A 24,427-nucleotide genomic window follows, 5' to 3' on the forward strand; every position below is an offset into this window, starting at 1 on the left:
TTGGTGAACACTTTAAGGAAAGGCTTTGAGAAGGAGAGAAGACTTTTCCTTATTAACTTCTGCTGAGACTCACTTACACTCTGCTGTGTGTCCTGAACATGTCAGTGTGGAAAGCTCAAATATGGATGGACTTCTCCGCTCTCTCCTCTCACCATAAACATGTCTCCCCCTCTCTCTCGTGCTCTCTCTCTCTGCTCAGACTCTCTCTTTGGTCATCTTGACTCTGCACAATTTTTATGACATCCCCCACCAATTTTGCTGCCCCCTCACTTTCCCCTGAACACTGAGTAAATGTTGTACACAAACACCTGTCAGCAAAAGTACATTCATGGTTAAAAAAAAAAAAAGAAGAAGAAGAAGGGGGCCAGAAATCGCTGTAGCGAAGCAAACTAGACTAGAGAAGATGCGAGTGAAATTGCCAGCTCTGAACTGAGCACGCTCCACTGAACATAATATACTGGGAGGAGGGGGCACACTGATGAACCAGGAGTTACCCTGGGAAAGCACTGTGGTCAAATCCTCCGTTATGTTTCCAAATATTTCAGAGAAAAGGAAAGGGGGAGGGTTAAGAAAAAAATATGGTCTTGTGAGAATTGTGACGACAAGGGATTTGAGGGTAAAATGAAATAAATACCTTTTGGTAATGAAATATCTAAAAGGCAGCAGCCGCATGCCCCCTGCGTTTGCTCCCTGAGTCCTTAAAGAGAAATATGCCCTTGAATTAGATGTTTTTAAAGTGTGTATGTGTGTGTTGTCGGTGTTTGTTCATGTTTGTGCGCCGGCCACAGGAATAACCAGTTCGGCATAATCTGAGGAAATAAACGAGGACCTTCCAAGGACTGGGAGCCGTTAAAAGTCTTCAGTGGAAGAAAGCAAATTAAAAGAGTTTTTCAAAGCTGTTGCAGTGCTGATATATTTCCTTAGCCACAAAAAAAGGTCCTCTTCTGTCCCTTGTTGTCTGGCAAGATGGCGGACTTCACTTAGATTAGCTCCTTAAAGTAGGCAAACCCACCCCTCCACTCTTTCTCTCTCTCCTCCTTATTTCCTCACTCATTTCCAAGGACAATTGGTTAATAACCCCTAAACACACACTTACTTACACATACACACACACACACACACTCCTCTGCATAAAAAAGGAAGGGAAGCAGGAGGGGTGGGAGGGAGATATTGAATTGTTTACACTTTTTTTAATAGAAAACATTGATCAAAGGAATACGACTGGCCTCGAGGCCAATGTGCTGATAATTGTTAGTGATTCAGATTAGATTACTTGATGTCTTGTTTTGATTAGCATGAGTGTGTGTGTGTCTGTGTTATCAGCTGGAGAGGCCCAAGCTTTTCCCATTTAACTCTCCATCTGTCTAAGTAGGTGCTTTGCGGTTTAGCATGCATAGGGTATAATTTAATTCAGCTAAAGCAGGCTTCGTTCTTCAAGGGAAACGGCTAATGTGAGGGAAAGGTGGGGCTTACATTAGCTGCTTTGGCGTATAGCTTTCAAAGCACAAACGACAAATGAGTCATCAGGTGTCATCTTTTAACTGAAATCATGTCGTACACAAAGCTGCAGGTGTCAGGATTTTTATATGATAATGCAGTTCTCTTTTATCGAAAAACTGATACTCCAGAAAACTCATAGTTTTAGTGCTAATTATATTACACTGGTCAGCAGTATTTCAGGAGTTGTCTTCAGAGATAAAATGAGCTATTACTTATTTTGTCTGCCAGCTCTAAAGAAGTTAGAAGTTAAAATGGCTCATTTTTCTGGCATTTTTAAGAGATTTAATTTTTCCTGTTTTTACACTTGTGCACTGATTAGATCAAAAAAAGATCAACTCAGGTGAGATTTAATATAGAAATTTAAAAAATCAAAGCTTATTCAGCTGCTGGGCCAGGCCAAAATGTTGTCTAAGTGGGATGGTGTGAAACAGTGATTAATTGGAGATTGATTACCCAGAGTGTTATGACATACATCTCAAATGTTAAAAAAAGCAATCGTTATTTACTATTTAACACTGTAGGACATCCCTTTGAGTGTTGAGACTAGTTATGCTACTTAGGTTTTAGGTTTGAAACCTTCTTTCCCCACAGCTAACACTAAATGTGACAGAAACCTCAGAAACATATACAAACTGATACATGATCAAGCTTAGCTATACTAGCTATCTGTACTAAAATCAGGTCTTCATCTATTCATGTGAACATAGCACGAACAATGTGTTAGACACTTGTTTGCTGTGTGTGTGTGTGTGTGTGTGTGTGTGTGTGTGTGTGTGTAGCCCTGTTCTCCTGACCTATGCTCTCCCTCCTGCCATCCCTAATTGTAGCCCACAGTCACTGCTTCTTTCATCTAAGGTCACAGGTTCCTCTCTTTCTCCCTGCCTTCTCAGTCTTTCTCTCTCCTCCTCACTCCATTTCTCTTTCATGTCAGATTTTTGACTTCGAGCCCCAGTTCTTTCCTTTCCCATCTCTTTATTTATCTCTGTCTGTCCTCTCTCTGTAGTCTTTGATGGATGACCAGTACTACTAATTGTTCTGTGCTCACCAGCGTTGGCCTCACCACCTCCTCCTCCTCCTCATAGGTGGCCTTCACAACATATCAGTAGTCAGTGGTGCAGATGTCTTGTAATGTTGTAATGTCACCACCCCCTACCTAAGCAGTAGCCAAATGGGTAATTAATGAGCTTTCCTAAAAATATCTAGACTTTTTTTTTGTCCTTAGTCCTGACATCCCCAGTTTTGGTTTTAGTCTTTCTTTTGCTCTTTGGACTTTCCCACTGTTATTCTTTTAATAAGAGGTGTGTGTGTGCGTGTCTCTGTGTGTCTGTTCACTTCAGGTCTTCTCATCCATTAGCAGATGAGAACAGTAATTTCACACCGGCCTGGCCAGGCTAATTATCAGGATCCACACTTGGTTTGGGGAGAAGTGTGTGTGCATGTGGACCCACAAAGCAAAATGTGCAACTATGTGTGTTCCTTTGCAGAAAACTGTAAAGCAGAAATTTGTGTGTGTGTGTGTGTATATGTGTGCAGATTTGTAGCACCTGTGCATATTTGAACGTCTTTTTTTTATTTTGTGTGTGTGTGTCTTTGAGTATGTGTGTGCTTTGCTTGTGGAATGCGTTCAAGAGTGCACGCAAATGCCTCGGTGTTTTCCAGGTAAGAGAGTTTCCCTGCTCACTGACTCGTTGTGATTCCTATAATTGGGTCCCGTTTGATTTTTGCCGACCAGCACCCCAACCACCTCTTCCTCCCCTTCTTCCCCCATCACCCCCCTTATTCCTCTTCCTTCTCCTCAGCAGTGGAGAGGACTCCTGGGTCTCTGCTGTTGTGACCTGTGGGTGTTGTCACTCACTCCCATCTGCTGTCTGTCCTCTCATTCTGACTCGTCTGTCATGTCCTCCTTTCTTTCTGAATTAGATTTCATTCTGTTTTAAATTGGGGACCAAAACAAAGCCCTCTGGCTGTACTGTGATGTATGTAAAAAAAATTAAATTATTATTATTCAAAAAAAAAAAAAAAACAATAAAGAAAATATCCAAGAGCCATTAAAAAGGTTACCTTTTACCCAAGGCCCTCTGACTGAACCTTGTGTAAAAGTCCCTTTAAAAGAAAAACACATTGTGTGTTATTTATTTAATTTCATTATAACAGGTTAGTATTTTGTCTTTCCTTCCTTCCTCCATTTATTTTGACATTTGGGACCAAAACAAAGCCTTCTGGCTGAACATTGTCATTTTTAGGAACCTTTTCAAATGCCGAACATGGAAGTTGTGTGTGAGTTCTTCCTGTTTTATTTTGGAAGCATTACATTCAGGTCCTCACCAGTGGCCCATTATAACAGGTCCCTTCTTTTTACATAAACTAAAATAATCCTGAAAAAATAATCTTAGTCCTCACATATTCTGATTTCAGTTTTGTTCTCATGGATTTGACCATTGAAAATCCAACCAGTAAAGGGTTGTCTGTGCAGCAGAAAGAGGAAAGAAATGTCTGTTTTGAAAATGCAAATATGGCCATATGCACTCTCCTTTTTTGCCCACACTTTATGTTCACACACTGTTCTTTACTCCCCTCCTCCTCCATCTACTCTCCTTTTCAGCTTTCTCCCACCAGTAATAGTTTTTCTCCAGGTCTCATTTTAATGTGGCTGCAGTGCCTTTCTTCTCCCAGTTCTCATTTTTTTCCCTCTTCTCTTCTTCCTCTTCTTCCTTCCCTCACCCCCTCCTTTCTTCTTCTTGTTCTCTGTCCTTTTTGAAGAATCTGCCCCTAATGAAACTAAATAGTTTGGTGGGGAGTTTCTTTGGACTATGTGTGCGTGCTTGTCTTGGAGTGTGTGGGTATGTGTCATGGCCGAATTGGCTGGAGTGGAGATCAAAGGCAGTCTCTAAATCGAGTGTGTGTGTGCGTGTGTGTTAACGAGCAAGAGAAAGACAGCTCTCTGAATTGCATCACAAGAGCTGATCAAGCCATCAGAGAAGAAAGCGGTAACTCACTTACACTTACATACCTCTCCTGAACACATGTACCTCTCCTCCTTTCTCTCTTTGTTATATTGTTCACGTTTGACCAAGTGGAAGTGTCAAATGTTTTTCATGTCCATCCTCTAACACTGGTGTTTTGCCTTTTTTACTTTCTCCCTCGTTTTGTTCTGCTTTGTTCTCTGTATTTTATTCATAAAGTATCAAGTTTAGAGAACGTTTAAAAATTGATGCAAAACAAAGGCATTGTGACTCAACAATGATGTGATCTTGGTCACAATGCAGAATGGTTATGTAGGATGCACCATGATGTCTGCGTAACTCAAGGAAAAAAATAGACTCAAAGTCAAAAAGGACCTGCATATTTGTTCAATGGTCCGTTTCAACAGTATAGTTATGACACTTAATTTTATGCATAGGCCTAGCCAATGTCTGCTGGCTCCAGCTCCCTGGCTCAGGACAGTTAAAACAATCAGGCCTCTAAAATCACTTCACTCAGAGTTTTTATGAAGGTAAAATCTATCCATTGAAGCCCATTTTCTTTTTGTGAAGATGAAAGCGTATATATAAATGCTGTTAAGTCGATCCTTTTAAAATGAGCGTCTGTGGAGTTTGGTTTGGTTTTTAACAATAACAAACTCGTTTAGTAAACAAAGAAAGAAAGAACAATGCAATAAACAAAATATTCTAAATAAATGAAATAACAATTAAGACCAGAAATTAAAGTGAACTTTTTCAGTCGGAGGAAGTCTGAAACATGGAAGCCTTAGTGATACACAAAGGATATTAAAGAGAAACTGATCTGACTTTTTTAATGCATCATTTGAAGTATTTGGAACAGTACTGAGGAAAATTAATCGGTTGATTAATTAAAAACATTATCTGGTACGAATGGGTTTGTCAGACATGGTACAATGACCTGTTACAAACTGCTTGCATTGTATTTTAACAGCTATTTTGACTAACAACTGTTATCACTGGACCTGCACAAACACACCAGTCTGTCTGGAATAAGCTATAGTGCCTCAGTGAATGTCTCCGCCTCAACCCCGGCACTTTCGAGAACTTTCTCAGGAAGCAGTAGTGGAACTAACACAGGCCATAACTTCTAAAGTGAGTTCTGTTTTCTTCAAAAGGGGGCAGGGAGTTGATCTCATGTTCTCCGTTTCTCTATTACTATGTCCCTCCGCCGCCTCCTCTCTCACCCCCTTCACCTTTTTTGTCTCTCTCTCCCCAGCAATTATCCTGTCTATTTAAAGGGCAGAACCTTCCCATCATACTCGTCTGTCAGAACGACAATCTCCTCTGACTTTTGTGTGCATGTCCCCACTCAACCTGTTCTACCTGTCCTACTGTACAAGTGTCCTTTGTTAAGTATACACACCGGCTTACACACTGTGCTGAGGGCAAATTGTTAATTCAACTATGGAACCACAGTTAAACAGAACTTCAAAAGTCAAACACACTAACGTATTTGCTCATTATTAAAAAATCAGCTGAATTTTAAACGCACACCTTTGTTCTTCTGCATTTGTGCCACATACTCAGTACTTCAAAACAATATTCTGTCGTATACAAACCATATGAATTTGTTTTCATGCAAAATGTCTCCTGTGTCATTCACACATGATTCCACTGCTGCTTCAACTGTTAACAAGTAAGAGATACCAAAAAGATTTTGCACATACAGCATGTATAAACAAAAACTAGATTTTTATGTTCTCGAACCACAGATCATTTTGGCTCTGTACACCACCACGGCGGATTTTTAATCAGACAATCAAGGTATGATTGAAATTCAGACTTTTCGCTTCATTTCAAGACATTTACCAAAAGTACTGCTTTTTTATACATAGCCCACCACTTTCAAGGGCTCAAAAGTAATTGGACAAGCAGGTTGATGGCCAGGTGGGCTTGTTCCCGCATTCACTATTTAATGACACATGAAGAAGATATAATATCTGAATTTATTCCACTTTTGAACTTACAGTTCATTGCGCTTTTCTAGATCTCTCAATGAGGACTAGAAATGTCAGTGCAAATGAGGGGGAGTTCGTAAGTATGAAAAAGACAAAATAAACTCATCAGAGAGACCGTAAAAACATGAGGAGGAGACAAATCAATAATCTGGTACTTTCTCAAAAATAGGGAATACACTGGCCAGCTAAGAGACACCCCAAGTCCTGAGAGACCACAGAAGACAACAAAAGTTCATGATAAGAAAAAATACTTCACAACATCTAACTAAGTCAAGAACACTTTTGACATTGTCAAAGTCTTAAATCAAGAGATGCCTTCATGAATGCATATAGAGAGGATTTAAAACAAGATTTAAACTACTAGTTACACTCGAGGCTAAGAAGGGCAAAAACAGCTTAAAGAGACCGCACAGTTCTGAGTAATCGTCAAACAGATGAAACCAGGATGAACTTGTAACAGAATGATGTCAAGAGAAACATATGGAGGAGGAGAGAAATGGCTCATGATCATGATTATCTCAGTTTGTCTGATTACGTCTGAGCTCCTGACAATAGGAGACTATGTATAAAAATATCTGTAATTTCTAAACCTTTAATGGAATACTTATGTTAAACCCCTTCAATTAAAGCTGAAAAACTTCAATCTCATCTTGATTATCTGATTTAAAATCCACTGTAGTGCAGTATTTGTAGCACCGGCTATTGTCCAAATACTTACGGACCTAACTGTACTTAAAACCTCAGACATAACCTTGCACACCACTCCTGCATCTTTGCAGTTGCACATAAACACACACTTAAATGTATACACTAACACACAGGTGCATAAGCCGCACTCCTGCTCAAATTCCACGCCGACATCTCTCAAATTTATATTTATGTACATATAACACACACATACAGGCACACACAGACCCCTATCATGGGCACGCACCCGTCGAATCATAATTAGGCTGTGTCCTGGTTCTTTGATAGCCATGTACAGTGGCTCTTCTTTATCTTTATCAAATGCATTGATCGCTGTGGGCCTCGCACGCCCATTGATCCGCGCACTCTGTCTGGAGCCAGCCGATAAGCTCTCCCTTTCCCTCCCTCCCCTTCTTCCTCTCTCACTCCCTCTCCCTTCTTTTCCATTTCTGTTTTTAACCTAAATTTGAGGAAAAATATTAGATTTATTAATTTGGTAATATTGTCAAAAATACTGGCATTGCACCTTTCAGTGGAATAAACAGATAATTAAGCCAAACAAAAATCTCTGCTCTTTGTTTAGATGGGGTTTTTTTTTTATAAACTGGAAAACCACATTTCCCATAAATCCCACTCCTCCCTGTCACCAAGAGGATGATGATGTTTGTTCCTTTCCACCTTAATCTGCTCGCTCATCCCAGCATATAGAGCTGTAAATACCTGCATTAGCTGTGTTTTACTCTGAGGATAACATTCCAGAAAGGATCTGGGAAGACTGGCCTTTCAGCATCTTTGTAGATGTTGAAGTATTAGTTATCCATCCATAACCTTATAACCTCATCCGTAACCATAACTTCATTATATTTGTTGTTGATTAAGTAATGCTGAGTCACCAGATCTTATATATTTAGGTGTTAAAATGATATGAGCATACTATAATAGATCATTTTAGTGTTACTGAAAATATAACAAATATTTTGTAACAAGTAACAGATGGCTGTCTAATAAAATCTAAGTTTCTAACTTTAACAATTCTTTGCATAGAAACTATTGAAACTATAGTGGACTGTATCTGTGGGCATTCCTGTGTGGTTGCTTGAAGGTTCATAAAGATGCTTTCTGTATTTAGTGATGTTTCGACTAATTTGTTGCTGAATAATTCTATGTAAATGACATTTCTTGTTGTGATTATCATAAGTAGGCACATGGTGATATGGTAACAGAAAATCAGAGTTTAACTACTAACTGACTTCTACCTGAATCTCTGTGGCTTTTAAACATTGTTGAAGAGTGTGTGATTACATGACTATTTGATTGGCTTGGTGTGTGCATGCGTGTTCTGTGGTTCTTTAGTGTGAGTGTGTGAGTCTGGACAAGATAGAGACCTAAAGCACCTCTTGACTGTGAATTAGCCTGTCATGACAAATGTCTGGAGCTGCATGACTGGCTGCCAGACTGGCTGGCTATCTGGGAGGTTGGCAAACCCTTTTAGATAGTGATTGTGTGCGCGTCCCTTAGTGTTGGTGTGGGTGTGTGTGCGTGGCATGACTGTGTGCCCACGCCAGGTCTCTGTACATGACCAGTGGTGCGTGCCCTCCCTCTCTCCCTCCCTCCCTCTTTCTACTTGCCCAGAAAAGAGCAACCAAGGCGACAACCTGCTCCCCTTGCTCAGACAGAGCTTCCAGAGCGGAGAGAGGTCCTCACTCGACGCCAAGCCCACAGAGGAACCCTCTGTCTCAGACTCGCACTCATCCGTTCAGCCTCTCTTCCACTGGATGTTCCCAGCAGTCAGTGGAAGACAGTGGAGGATTGTTCTTGCTGTCGCCATTTAAAAAAGAAAAGTCTCTATTCCTCCTGGGTTTCCATTCTTGAAGCTGTGCTGCCCACCGACCACCAGCTGACAAGCTTTCTCCTCTTTTTTTCATTCTTGCTTTTTCATCCCGGCTTTGATCACGTAATGATTTTTCTGCTGCTTTTATTTTTTCTTTTGTTTTTGGTGTTTTGCTTGTTTGTTTGTTTTTATTAAGTTGCATTCCCGTGGCTTTTTGGATCCACCTTTGTTGTTGTCTTGTCCAACCAAGTTAAAGCACTGTTGTATCTATTGCCACTTTCCAACTTGAAAGTACTGAGTGTAATCACCACTTAATTTTAACATTATGTCCACTAGGTAGCATTTAATCTCCACATGCTCAGCTACTCTTCCCTAAACTTCTGGCATATTGTGTTGCTACAGAACAATGAGTTGTAATTGGAATTGCAGCAGTGGTAACACTTGAGTGGCCAAAATAAATCTCAACAGGTTTTGAGAAAGAATTAGAAATTTGACAGTAACCAGAAACGACCTCTCCTCACCCAAGTCTACATTATTTAGACCTTTAAACCATCAAAAGAGCCTTTTTTGACCAAGTGGGGCAACAAAACATGTTTAAGTCTTATTATCACGACCACTGTTTATTTCTCTTTAGCATTCTGAAGTTTTTGTGCAGACTCTTAAAGAAAGTCGTCTTATACTCTTCATTGTTAATTTCTTAACGTTACCAACACAGAATGCACATACAGACATCAACGTCTGTAAAAGTTAATGCCACAAAAGGATTTTATATGACAAACTTTGTCTTTCTTGTCTTTCACACAGTTTCACATTTTTTAAAAAGCCCTTCCTCTCCTATCCTTTGCCCCCTCACCGACCCACCACACACACTCTGTCGGTTCCTTAGCTGAGGGAGCCAGGCGGTGGTTAGATGCATTTTATAGTAGCATAGTGTTAATCCTTGCCTCTGGATAGGCAAAGTCAATTTCCCATTTCCTGTCCCCAAAATGGCTAACAACAATAATGCAATGGGATGTTTTTATGGAGTGGGGGGGGGGGCTGTGTGGGCTATATGTCTATATAAAATGGTACAACACACACAGGCACTCTTGAACTGGTAGTTGTCCATATCTGTAAAGGCCAGATTGTGTATCGGAACCAGTCCATAGCCAGAAGGCCGTTAGTGACATTACTGTTTATTTTGCATTTATAAAAAGTGGGAGAAGCATGCTTCTTTAACATAATAAAAAGTAAGGATGGAAAGTATAAAGAAGAAAAAGCAGTTTCTCTCTGTGTGATACTGTTATGAGAATGTGACAAAACAGAAAACACCTATTTGGGATCATACCGTGCTACATCCCAACGTTTGACACAAACAATATAGAGGATGGACATAGTAGTATCACCCACGTTTAACGAACTCCTGTTGGGAAGTCTCACTCTTGGTTGTCGCTATTATTGTTCTTTTGAATCTACAAGTCCACAGAAAGAGTTGAGTCTCTCATTAACACGCTCATCAGTAAAGACGTCAGAGTTTCTTTAAGGCTCAGTCCAGCCATTCTACAGATGACCTTGGTTTCAGCTATACTCTTTCCCAGATATCATAGGTGAAGGTTGAAATGTAGATGGATTGGGCTGTTGGCTCAGCTTTCTCTTCTTCACAACATTTGGGTACAGTTCCCTGATAACTGCTGACGCTGCACCAATCCATTGGTCCACCTGTCATTCCACTTTCTTATCAATCCTGAATAAGACCCAGAGATACTCAAACTTGCTTAGGCTCCCCTTTATCCTCCAACCAAGAGGGCCCATTTTGAAATCTGAAAGTCTTCTGTGTCCCACAAACAACTTAATAACTGTTATGATCATGGCACAGACCAGATATAAAGCATTTTCTTTTTTGTGTTTTACTGATTCTCCCTCCTTTGTTTTCACGTAACAACCTACGTGTGTGCTATTAGACAAATAATAAACAGCTCTTTGTTGGTTATAAGTCCATAAGCAAACTAAATTGAGTCTGGATTCAGGTTCTTATTTTATAATTTAGTTATGAGGGAAACATTTGCAGTTGCAGATATAATTTCTGATGTCTATATCCAGAGCTAATTTACAACATCAACCCCTTGAAAGGGTTTTTCCTGCTCACAGTTAGATGACTTTTGTGGGTGGCTCCACCTGAGGGTAAAGGTAATGATTTTGGATTTGACCAAAACTACCTTTTCTTTTTAATATATATATATATATATATATATATATATATATATATTAAAAAAACTTCTTATCCTTAAGTACATTAACCCCTTGCTAACAAAAAATGGTTAAAATCATTTTAGTAAGTAATTTCATAAATCATTTTATTTACAAAAAAAAAAAAAAAAAGGTAGGGATTTTCCTATGAAATGCTTTTCCTTTTTTCCTCTACTTAGGAAAAACTGATACATGTAACTACTAAATGTGTTTTATAATGGGTAATATAGTCTAGACATCTAATTTTTAAACAGTTCAGAAACAGTTTTCGGGATATATTTGATCCTTTTCCTGTTTGTTTAGTTTCTTGTTCATTTTTTTAAGTGCTAACAAAATATATTTATGAATTCCTTGTTTTGTTAGATACTGAGACCTGGGAGAGAAGTGTTTTTCTTTAAGTAGTGTCATCATTTATTTTTCTGCTTGCTCTTTATCTCTCTCTCTGTCTTCTTTTCTTCTGCCACTGCCTTTTTTTTTTTTTTTTTTTTAATCACTCTCTCTCTAAGGTGTGTTCCCGTCTCCCTGTGGGCATCCCCCTGGGCTCTCTCTCATACACATACACAGAGTGCATTAGGGTTGCTGTCATTTACAATACAACCCCATTGTCCCCGCCAAACAATGGCTACAAACAAACAATTGACATGGAAATGGAGAGATGTAGCTCATTAGCGGGCGCTGCTTGTTTTGTTAATGGATAAATGGGCGGCTTCAATAGGCCAGCCCTAAAACCCCTGCCTCAATATGGAGAAGGCTGATTAACAGGAAACCACAGGGAGGGAGAGCAGTGACAGAAAAATGCAGCTTCATTCTCCCCTGGGTCGTATGTGGCTGTGTTTGGGTGAGGGGGGGGGGCAAATTTAGGAGTTTGTGTGTGTTTGTGCTTAAAGATTGAGTCGTGGAAAAGATGAGTTTATGTTAACTTCTGCTGCAGTGGCTTAAGTCATGCAGGCATTTTCATGTTTATTAAATTCAGTCAGTATATTCTCTTATAACTTTTCCCATCTGTTTTCAGTGCCGTTCAGTTGCATTCACTCTTGTGTTTTTCTGGTATTTTGATCTACTTTTGGTCCCCTATTTTTCTGGAAATCACCCGCTGACATTCCTGTCATTTTAAATTACCTGTCCAGGATGTTTGTTTACTACTGCCTGGTTACTGTATGTAGTGATGGCCTGCCCAGTGAGGGTGCTGCTTGGTGGGGTCATCATCTGTTAAGTGCTTGCCAATTGACATCATCAAGGTTTTCGTGTGTGTGTGTGTGTGTGTGTGTGTGTGTGTGTGTGTGTGTGTGTGTGTGTTATCAGGGGGATCAGATTGGATCGACCAGAAAATGGCATTTCTGCCATTGCTGTGATGGTGACAGCTCAATACTGTATCTGTCTAGAGCCAAGATGGTGCGTGTGCCTATCTCTGTGCTGCTAGCTCCATAACGCAGTGAAAGGTGTACATGCTTTTCATAACAAAACTTTTTTATTATTTTTAAGACTTGTTTTGTTTACGTTTTAGGGCTTGGTGAAGTACCAGGTGTGTACAGATCATAGTTTCATGCATGATGATTTTTCAGATGCGCTCAAGTACCATCATAAGTGCTATAGTCAGCAAGGAGTAAGAACAACAAGTAGGAAATTTACAAGTAGGAAAACATCACTGAACACAGTGATTTCTTAAGCATAGGCAGTTTATTACACTAATAATTGCGCATTTATAAGGTTATACCATCATTGCTGGGTAATACTAGCTAGTTAGGGTCATTGAGGCTGATCAGTTGCACATAAGTATAGACCAGTCGGTGACCTTCTGGCAACCTCTGGTTGCTAGGGAAAAATATATATTCTCAGTTTCATTGTCACGGGGTGAAAATTGCTGCAAAGATGGTGCTGCACCTAAAACCATCCTTGCGATTGATTTGGTTGCTAGCGGACTGCAGAATATATACTTTTCTCTAGCAACCATTGGTTACCGGGGGTCACTGACTGGTCTCTAGTCTACTGGTCGCCTGTGTGAATGGGGACTTCCCGCCACCATTTGCAACCAGTTGGGGCATACTTATTTTTCTCTCTGACTGGTGTTTGCCAGATGATTGCTGACTTGTCTCTAGGCCAAAGAGCGATACAATAATATCAGAATCATTTTTATTAGCCACGTTTGTATACACATAAAAGGAATTGGGCTACAGTTATTTCTTTACTCTCAGTGTATGTAACAGAGTAGACGACAGACAATACTGACATCACCATATCAACATACAGTAACAACATGTATAGCATGTTCAGGTACAGAGTGCAAAGATTTTGGAGTAAGTTACCAATTAAATAAAGGATGGAGAAGTAGTTACTATATATACAGTGTGCATATGGCATGCTTTAATTCAGCGGGCTTATAAAGCCCTAAAACAATGATAGACCATTGAGCAAAGCAGTCATATATATCTAAATAACAGTTATAACATCAATACCTTCTTAAAATGATGCAATGATGTGGAAATAAATGCGTGATTTTTTTTTTTTTCTTTTTAAATATGTATCTGTCCAAAAGTCCCTGAGAGTTTTTTACTCATGTGTGCAGGAGCGGGATGCTGAGCGGCGAAGACAGCTGAGAGAACGAGCCAGGCAGCTGATAGCCGAGGCTCGATCCGGAGTCAAGATGTCCGACATGAGCCTGCTGGATCCATCAAGCAGTGGTAAAGGTGGCAAGGCGGGCACTGCTGGAGGTCAGCTCACACAGCAGCAACAAACATGAAGTCTTGATAGAGTCATCATTTCCATTCGCACTTTATTTATCCACATTAGCACACTTTCAGAGTTTTGTTAAAAGCATTTGTAATTAACTAACATTCACTAATGCTCATGGGCTGTAATACAAAAGAAATGTCACAGTAGCATGCTTTCGACATGCACTCACTTTCTTCATCCACACATGCTAAGACACACACATTTCCATTATGCTCTCTAAAGGGGTTCTACTTAATCCTCAGAGAAAAACAAAATGTCATTTGACAACAGCCGCGGGTCTAAAAAGCACCACCCTTATATTCAAACAAGCAGTTTGCCCTGCAAGTCCTCCCTCGTCTCGTTCACCCAGTAATTGTTAATCAACACAACGCATTGTGTGGCCAAATTATGCTCAAAACACCAGACACTTCTAATAACAGCTTGCAGAGGTAGCAAATGCTGCCCGTGTGCATTTCCCACTGCTTTCCATTTCCTTGAAATTGGGGTTATTATCGTAATGACCATTATCAGGCCTCCAGAGTCATTTGTTTATGATTCCTCAACATTACACCCCTCTTTCTGGTTATTCTCTTCAGGTGGATCAGAAAAGGGAAAGAGGAGACAGCTGAGGACAAAGAGTGAGAAGTGGAAAAGGCAGTTAAACTAACTTGTGTAGTTGTGAAGAGGACAAAGAAAGACAAAGTGTTTGACTGATTAAAAGCAAAAGAAAAGTAGAGAATATTGGGCTTTTCTGATGAATTAAAAGGTTTATCAAAATAGTTACCAGTCAGTGGTTTATCGGCTAAGCATTGATGTTCTTGAGATGATTAGACAACAAAAGATAGGTCAGAGAAAATACCTAAAAGACTGAAAATGGCGATGCACTTCTTTTATGCTCAGAAAAGAAGAAATCAAAAACAAATAATCCCTTAACGAGGAGTAAACATTCAGCGACATGTCGGGCAGAAGAAGAGGAGACGGACAGTGAGGCAGAGGGCGGGTAGCACTTGATTTATTTGCTCTTTCAGCTTTTCTGAATTGGACTAATTGTTGATCTCATTAAAAATGGAGTTGGAGGAAAGAACGGAACAAGGGAACAGGAGGAGGAGGAGGAGGCGGTGGCGGCGAGGAGAAGAGAGAAATGCTGTGGGCTGTGATACACAAGGCCTGCCGAGCAGAACGGCTAATCCTAGCCCCTCTCTCTCTTCCTTCTCTCTCCCTCTCCTCCTTCAGCGCCATTGACAGTCCTTTAAGTGCAGCTCGGGCTGCCCGCAAAGAAACTTTCCAAACTCCATCACCATGGCCTCCCATTAATTAGACCTCAGCCAGCCACGCAGGAAGGGCGCTTGCTAGCACGCTCCACATCGCAGCTAGCAAATTAGAAAAAGGAAAAAAAACACACACACACAAAATGCTGTTATGTTGACTCCCTCCTCTTCTTTCTTTGTTCTTGGTCTCTCCCCCACCAAGTAGTAAATAACGGAGGAGGGAGCTTGCAACACTGTGTACTGATTATATTGTTTTAATCCATGGTGGGTTATCCATGCAGTTCCATTTGAGTTTCTTCTAACGTGCTTTTCTTGTTTTGTTCCTAATGTGGAGACACTGTTGTTTCTATTGAGCCCCTGTGCAAATTTAATAAAATATACACTCGTGTTTTTGTGGTTTTTGTTCCCCCTTCGTCTTTTATCTGGAAAAAGAAAGGCGGGTAACAGATCCTTGAATTGGTGGAAATTAAACTGGGGTCTCATTTTCACTTTGTGTGTCAGATATTTTTGCGAGCAGGCACTAAACCCACACAGATCGATGTACTCAGAGACCTTTCTTGTCTCTCTTTTGGAGTTTGCTGCATTTTCATGCCAATAAATAAACGTATTAACTAGTGTATCTGTGTAGATAGAAAGAAAATGTGCACAGAGCCCTAAAACTTTCCATGAGTTTTCTGCAAACAAAGGCTATCATAATATATTTACTGTTGTTTTGAGAGCACAATGTGGATGGAGATGGTTAACAACAGGATCCTAACACTTATTCTTATCACAGACTAATATTATCACAAACTAACCAAATGTCTCTCTCTGTACTCCTCCTTTATTCTATATTGTGTTCTCTTAACAACTTTCTATTTTCTAAACTTCATCGTTGCCCTTTTTTTCTTTACATCATCACCATCTCCTTTTTCTTCCTTCCTGCTCATTCTGCTCCTTACTTCATTTTTTGCCTCCTTTCTACTGTCCAACTCCATACCTACAGATGTTTTGGACGGAGTCAGAAGTCATCATGAGGATGTTGGTGTTACTGGTGTAAGGGGTGAGGATGAGGGAGATGTGAGGGCTGAGGAGGAGCAGTTCCACTTCGGTGGTGATGATCATGCTGTTGATTCCGCTGCCACATCTGCATCTGCACTGCCTACTAACCTGCTGCCACTGGAGGCTCTTCCAACTACTTCCAGCACCCAGGGCCCCCTGGAGCTTACTAACCCCAGCTCTGAGCTAACCTTTTTGGGTAAAATAACTGGCTGACGCTGTGCAGTTTTGCATGACTCGCTGTCTTCTTTTATTTTTCTAACTAATTCATGACCTGCCTGGACATTCTTTAACATCCCTTTTAGTACCTAAATCCTCTTTGCCAATCGTTCACGCAAGTTACATTGAATTACACTGTCTTCAATTAATTACCATTTTAACCTAATATCTAACAGATAATGCATTTCCAAAGATACTTCATTTTTGATTTACCAGATAGTGAGAAGTTGTTATCCATCTTTTTGTAAATTTATCCATTAGATTTTGTGCCTGTAGCTCTCCAACATGATTTTAGGTCCCAAACATAGCTGAGAAGAATTTACTGCCCAAACCTAACCCAGAAGACTTTAGTGCATAAACCTAACCACTGGTTTATGCACTAGTTGTAACATTTATAACCAATGCGCTGGTTGAGCTATGCAGGTATTTAATTATTACCAGGCTTCTCATTCACTTGTTTTTTCGTTTAGTCACTTACCTGAGCCCAAGCTTTTCATCTTTTCAGTTCATTTCCACAAACTACTCTTCATGCACTCTAACTTAGTAGTTTGAAGCTGCCATACTGTCGGTGTAAAACTGTTGGGCTGTTTTTATGTTTTCTTTTATAATTTGAAAAAAAAGTAATTAAAAACTCTGAAAACTGCTCCCTAGACATAAACAAAACAAAAAATATCTTCAGTAAAGCATTTGCTCAAATCTTCAGAGGTAAACTAATTACTTTGTTTGTATTTCATTTACTTTATTTGCCTCTTTAATTTCCTGTCGATGTGAGATAGGTGAGAGTAAAGTGAGGGGACCAGAAGAAACAGACATTAATAAAAAACAGACAAATGCGTCCTCAAGCTTTGAAGTTCAGTATCTCTCCACTATTTTTGTTTCACAGTTGTGTGTAGGGTTTGTTTTTTTTTGCTGGTAGTAATTTTTATGTAGTCTTGAAAGCAATTGATTGTGGTGATTGTAACACTAAGTGGCTGATACCACTGTTTATTGTGTTAATATTTCCACTGAAAATGGGAAGTCAAGGTTATTCAGCCTACCTGCTCCATTGTGTGTATATATGGTGTATTTGTACGTTTGTATTCAAAAGCATGTGCCTGTGCTTGGCATCTGTATACATGCATCCACACTTGTGTGTGTGTGTTTGTGAGTGTGCATGTCACGGGGGGAGGTGACACATGAAACGGTCGCCCTCCTGTTCTTTCATCTTCTTCAGTGCAGTGCTCTGGCCTGGCAGGGGAGCTGTGGTTACCAGTCCCTGGAAAATAAAGCTGTTTGCAGCTACTGGCAAGCAGAGACAGAGAGGGAGGGAAGGAAAAGGTTAAAAAAAAAAAAAAAAATGGGTGGAGGTAAAAGTAGGAAAGAAGTCAGATTTTTGAAGATCAAAATCACCTTCATGTATCTGTGAGCATAAGGGGTGGGATTAGACTACATGTACACTCAGAACCTGGGCGATGATGCAAACAGGATGTAAGACTTCCTACTCTTTCCACGTGTTTGTGTATACTGTATATGTTGTATTCTCACATATGTTTGTTGTGTATATATTCCTTATCTGTGGGTTTGGCTTATTGTGTGGATGTTAGCGCTGACTAAGTCGCTTCTCTTTTTTGGTTTTTGTGTAAGTGTGACATTGATATAAATTGTAGAAATAACCCTCTTATTGCTTATCAGTTTGTCCCTTTCTTTCTCTTCAGGTACAAACAGTAAGCATGTGGATCTGAAGCTGAAGAAGCTGGTGGAGGTCAGCCCAAGAGGAGTCACTTCTCCTTCATCCCCGTCTTCCACCTCCTCCTCATCGTCACCCACCGCCTCCTCCTCTACCTCCCCGCTCAGCCCTGCAGAAGGACTGGAGGTACGCTGACCTCAGAGCACCTACTCTCTAGTTTTTTACCTCTTTCCTTTCATCTCTCGTTCTGTTGATGTGTGTGTGTGTGTGTGTGTGTGTGTGTGTGTGTGTGTGTGTGTGTGTGTGTGTCTCTCTTCCACCTTTCTCAGCACACCATCAAAGACTTAGTCCAATCAATTAGGTCCGATTGACCCCGCTTGTCAGCCGGCTGAGTCTTTGTAGACATCAGTCACCTAGACCACTTCATGTAAGACCATAGTTTATCCCCCTCTGTCCATTCGAGTCTGTCTCCACGAATCATGCACACACAGACAGACATCACAATGCTCTACATAACATGTAGCAGTCCCCTCTATTAAGCGTGACCTTTTCAAATAGTCATATATATATATGTGTGTGTGCGTGCGTGCGCGTATATAGGTTGGGAACAGGGGGTTGTTATGGCTGCTTGCGTCTATAGCTTCTGATGTGAATATTGAGTCAACAACGCAGTCGGCCGGTTTGAACATCTGTTTAATTGATTTTGAATGTCAAGTAGAATAAGGTGAGTATGTGTGTGGCTGTCAGTACAAGCAAAACCCTCTGTGCTTATGGCGACACAGGGTGTCTTTGATCATCGATTCACATAAACACCCTCTTGTGTTCAAAGCCTAAAAGGCTTAGTCCTTTATGGCCAAAGGAGTGCGTATGCGTGCGTGTTACCGCTTGACCCTCAGAGAGGTAAAATTATCATTTGGTACATTCCTAACTCTTCTCATAGCACTTTACCCAAAAGTGTATCGGTTATTTCTTTCTCACTTCACATGAGCTGAGTTTAAAATCTGTGGTTTAACTGCTGATTAACTTTTTCATTACAGTTTTACACAAGAGATTTACACACACCGTATTTAGGAGTTTTATGTTGTCACTGATGCAGAAAGAGGTATTTTAGAGACTGTATCTTGAAATGGTGTTCTGTACAGTACATCAACAGGTGCTCAGGGTTTCTGCCTGAAAATCGGCTTTGATGGGTGGCGACTTGTATCGTTACACTCAGTGTATTGCTAACAATCTGCTAAGATGGTAAGTTTGAGACAAAATTTGTCCAAAATGCATCTCATGTCCCAGTTTACAGCTGTTAGAGAAAGAGACTGGATAATACAGAAAAAAATGATCTCTACAGTGGACATAAAGTGGGCAGATATCAGCTGAACAGGTAAAACAGTGTTAACTTAGAGCATTTGCTTGGTTCTTCATTTATTTCTTACAAGGTGAAAGGCATGAGTAAGATGATAAGTTGCATTAGATTCTTGAATGTTGCAGCTTTTATATAAAATAAAAAAACAAAAGTCAGAGCAGCCCCGGTTTCTGGGCACTGGAAACCATGAGTGCTTGATTAGGTTACTGAATAGTACGAACAACTTAAAGATTGTTTATTTCAGGTCCAATTTCCAAAATTTCTAAACCATTTCTAAGCCTAACAGAGCCACACTGGCACTAATCTTTGTCATCTTCGAGAAGTTTTTAGGAATATATAATTTATGCAATTCTGCCATCTGTTGTAAAGATGGTACACAAGAATTTAGTAATACTGTTGCTCTATTTTTGTGCAGCTTTTATCATCTCCAGTTTTAACTTAAGTTTGGTGCAACTACTAAAGTAATAGTTTTACAGTAAATGTGTGCAAATGTGAGTAATCATGTCTGTTCTCCCTCGTCAGCTGACTGGGTTCATTTTTTCTGTCCTTTGAAATATGGATAAATTGTCCCAAGAGGATCGGGTCTCCCAAAAGTCCTTCAGGCCTTTGGAACGACCTGCAGGAACGTCACACACGCACTCGTCCTCTCATTAGCGATTGTGTGTATGCGCAGCCTCGGCAGCGCACGATAAGGGCATGCAACGCTCAGCAGACTGCAACATTAGTCACGCAGCCCCATGCACACACATTCACAGACTCACATGCACCAAAAGCCCTGAATCACCACTGCCACAGCTTGCCACAGCTCAACACAGAGATGATAGCGGTGATAAGTGATGCAGAGGGGAGCGGCAGAAAGTAAAAATTACACCCCAATATCTGCTCGTCCCAAAGCGTAAAAAGGAGACAGAGGGGTAGCCAAGTGGGTATGCATTGTGGGTGGGTGTGTTTGTGGGGGTGTGTGTGGCTGAGAGAGAAATGTAAGACTATTCTTTTTCTCTCTTTTTTTGTCTTTTGGTTGAAATGCAGCTGCTGAACTTTAAGAGAGTGGCTGCTGTTTAACCTGTAGTTGTAGTCTAGTGAACAAGTCACAATTCACAACAGTTAAACAGTATGTAATAATTGGAGAGGCAGGCCCAGTGCCCTAATCAGTCTCCCCAGGGATTAGATTATTCTTTTGCTAAATAAACCATTCCCTCCACATATTGTTAGAGCTTCAGCTTTTACCACTCAGTGTGGTAAAATCTTTAAAAAAAAAACATCCTCATGAAAATATGACAAGGACAGGAGCATTAATCCAACAAATCCGTTGACATCCAATTATCAGTGATTGTTTCATTTTTCTTTAAACAAACAAATGAAATATTCATAAAATCACTAACTGGATGGACCTTAGTGCTATTGGTCATATAAAAGACAAAGTTTTCAGCTGCTTTGCATCACGCTTTTGTATTTCTTGTTTGCTTAAACTATATTTCTAACACAATATGTTTAAGTCTGTAGATCTGCACGCTTGACATGATTGCCTGTATAAATGGATCTTGTCATCTTTATTTGTGCTAATAATAACATTTTCATACATATATACAGAATACATAGAGAAAGCCAAAATGGATAGTAACTTAAAGTTTAAAAAAAAATGCACAAAGCGAAATGCATATTATGAAATAAATAAATGATTAGTAATAATCATCAACAGAGGAAGAGGAAATCACTTTAAAGTAAGCCTATAAAAATGTGTGTTAAATTATTTAAATCAGGGCTGTCAAACAGAAGGTCTAGGGGCCCCTGCCATGATTTTTGGACTTTTAACTATATTTTCATAAGTTTTACACTAATAAATGTCTCTCCCATGGCCATTCATAATGCACAAAAGTAATTAAGTAATATATATAAACGGTTAAATGACAGAAAGTTCCTGTTTTTTCACTGTCTACCATAGAATTTTCTTTTTGGGGGGCATTACATTAGGTCCACAAAAACCTTCTGTCTTATCACAACTACAAGATGTTATGGATAATGAGCTACCAGCTAACTTGTCTATAATTTTGCACATGTATTACTTACTTTTTAAGATCAAAGAGTCATGCTGACAAATTTCTTTGATTTACTACAGCAGCATTTCTCTGTCAGGTAGGAAAATGACATATTGTTGTAATTACACTTATTTTATATATAAATAAAATATATTAAGATATCTCCAGGATTAAATGTGCAGGTAAACTTCTTTACAATGACACATGGGGGAGCTTCACTTGTCTGGCTCACCCAAGATTAAAGTGGCAGATGATGTAATATAAGTTTCACATCCCTGATATAAAGGAAGTCACCGATTCTCTCAGCCTCATCTACTCAAACAAGTCAGACTGGGTGGCAAAAGCACAGTGCCATTTAAGTTTAAGCTTAAAAACAATCAGTAAAATTTTAAAATCACTCAAACAGGAAGCTGATTTAGCGAAGCCAGGATTGGCGGGTGATTGTGATGCTTTGTGCTAAAACCAATAGGAAGCCACCTTATTTCTGTAACCAAGCCCAAGAAAGTATCAGGTAAACAGAGGGCAGATACATGCTGCTGTCTCTGTTTACTGCTGGGATTTAAGGACTAGAGTTACTCATCGTATTAACACTTTAAAGAGCATTTAAGAGAAAGAACAGCAAAATGAATTTCGAGGTGGGAAAAATACTGAAAAATTAATATGAAAATATCATCTTGATCTCAAACGGCATCACGATTCGTCTCTGTAAAACAGTGGTCCCTCGTTTATCGCGGTAGTTACGTTCTAAAAATAACCCGCGATACGTGAAATCTGCGAGGTAGCCAACTTTATTTTTTACAATTATTATAGATGTTTTAAGGCTGTAAACCCCTCACTAAACACTTTATACACTTTTCTCAGACAGGCACGAACATTTTCACACTTTTCTCTCTTGTTTAAACACTCAAAGTTCAAACCTTCGCAGAAAAACAAAACACATTTTGGCAACATTAATTGGAAGATGTAGAACAGGAAATTCTCATAGTTTTGAAGATTGAGTTTAAGAAGCCTGTTGAGGATGTCAGCAAATGATTTGAGGGTACACAGTAAAAAAAACAACAAAAAAAAACATCAAGCACAATTATTTAACCTTTATTGAGTCGACTGTTACCTTTTTTACTTTTTGTTATTAGTTAGAACTAAAGACGTAAAATTGAAGCAAGATCCTCACCTTATATCATATATCATCTTATATCATACACTCTGGATGAACTACACATACAGTGGTGCATTCTGTTTTTAATATATTTTTGGCCTTTTAAGCCTTTACTTTGATAGGACAATGGAGAGGAGACAGATCAGAGGGAAGTAAACCCTTTGATAACTGTTCCTCGTTACTTCTCCCTCAATAAGTAATTTAACTTTAAGGTCATCCGATGGAGGCATTTGTGAGCCCAGAAATTCATTACATTTGTGTGTCATAGAAATGCTTTTTCCCAGGAAATGGTGTGGCATGGTTGTTTGTTTTTGTTTTCTTAACATTATAGACTTAGATTTTATTGTGAATGTCCATTCCTGAAGTATTTGCCGATTGAGAACCAGAGCAGACCAGCAGGCCGTAGACAAACGCGCTGTTTTCAGGGGTAGTTGGACAGTTTGTAGCACAGTTTTCTCACTGGTGATGATCTTTGTTTGCACTTTTAGGCACTTCTAAACTACCAAGTATGGCATAAAGAGCAGGTGTAAATGTGGTGCCATAACGCCTTTAAACCGAAATGTGACTAAAAACCATAATTAATGACATAAGAGCATTTTATAATATCTCTCATAGATAAAGGAAGCAGGAGCACTGATAAAGTTTTCCACTTTATCGTGTTTTTGTTTTTAAAATACCATGGCTGTGTAAGAGTTAAACATCCTTCTGGATCGCCTTGGTGTTGCCTTGATGCGAGCGCTGTCCTCACATTTTAAAATGTTTAATTGGGCTTTTGTGTATAACACTTCATAAATAAATTTGCCTCAATTTGTCTTGACATAAGGTTTTTAAGTGGCTGGTGGAAGCTGACAGACTAATAGACAAAACAAAGTGAGAACAGACTAATTGCTGACATTGTTTTTGAAAGTCAATAATCTGAAGCTAAACTAACAACTCCCCGTCTACACGCCGTTTCCCACCCACACCCGTCTCTATTAGCCCTCCTCGCACTGCACACCCTGCTTGACTATCTCCCCCTGTTTCAAGCAGTGGAACATGTTTGCTCTAATTGTCGACTTTATTACACGTTTCGCCGTCTTATTAACGTTGCTGCGACGTCAATCTTAGCCCGAGTCGGTTTCTTTTCCACTCGGCTTGGCATATTTGGGGGGCTTGGTAATAAAGCATTTCTGCATGCTGTTTTTGATAGCGGGAGAAGCGAGCGTGTGCCTTTCTAACACATGTTCGCTTTGAAAACAATAGCGTTTTTTTGCATTTTGCATAATCTGAATATATTTTCTGGCTCGAGGTTTTGCTGAAAGTCAAGTTAATTGCCTCCTTTTTGTCTCTCTCATGAGTGAGGGAGTGAATGAATGAGTGTGTGCGCCTCTGTATGTGTGTGTGTGTGTATTTTCAGAGGGCTTCATGCAAACAAATCACAATGTAGCTAACATATCAACTTCTACCAGATTTATCTCATGGCCTGTCAGTTGGTGTGTTCACTTACAGTGCTGTAGTTTTGTGTGCATGTGTGTTTTTGGTCACAATAATCACAGAGCCGCTCTGAAATCTTGAAACGACTGCCTAATAAAAGGTTGAAAGCATATCTAAGTGACTGGTAGAGTCTGACAGAATAATAGACGAGATTTGAAGAGGCAGCAGACTAATTGCTGCCATTGCCTGTAATTTAAAATTAAACAATCAGCTCTGTTTCTATGTGTGCTTTTGGTTTGTTTTAGCTTTTGTGCACCAGCTGTTATTGCAGTCTGAACTCTCTTTGCGCGTCTCTTTGAGC

General features: G+C 39.8%; 1 protein-coding gene across 5 annotated transcripts in view; it reads left to right on the top strand.

Moving 5' to 3' along the window:
* ehbp1 (EH domain binding protein 1) overlaps nucleotides 1–24,427 on the top strand; it is a 156,444-nt gene that overhangs the window by 94,851 nt on the left and 37,166 nt on the right. For 4 of the 5 annotated variants that reach the window (XM_040000048.1, XM_040000050.1, XM_040000049.1 and 1 more), the window contains 3 exons: nucleotides 13,768–13,912; nucleotides 16,167–16,223; nucleotides 18,133–18,290. In XM_040000048.1, coding sequence (XP_039855982.1) covers nucleotides 13,768–13,912; nucleotides 16,167–16,223; nucleotides 18,133–18,290 — 360 coding nt within the window. The remainder of the gene's footprint in view (nucleotides 1–13,767; nucleotides 13,913–16,166; nucleotides 16,224–18,132; nucleotides 18,291–24,427) is intronic. The other variant, XM_040000051.1, reaches the window with a different exon arrangement.

This window comes from Simochromis diagramma, unplaced genomic scaffold (genome assembly GCF_900408965.1).
Source record: "Simochromis diagramma unplaced genomic scaffold, fSimDia1.1 OVJJ01000596.1, whole genome shotgun sequence".
NCBI classification, from domain to species: Eukaryota; Metazoa; Chordata; class Actinopteri; order Cichliformes; family Cichlidae; genus Simochromis; species Simochromis diagramma.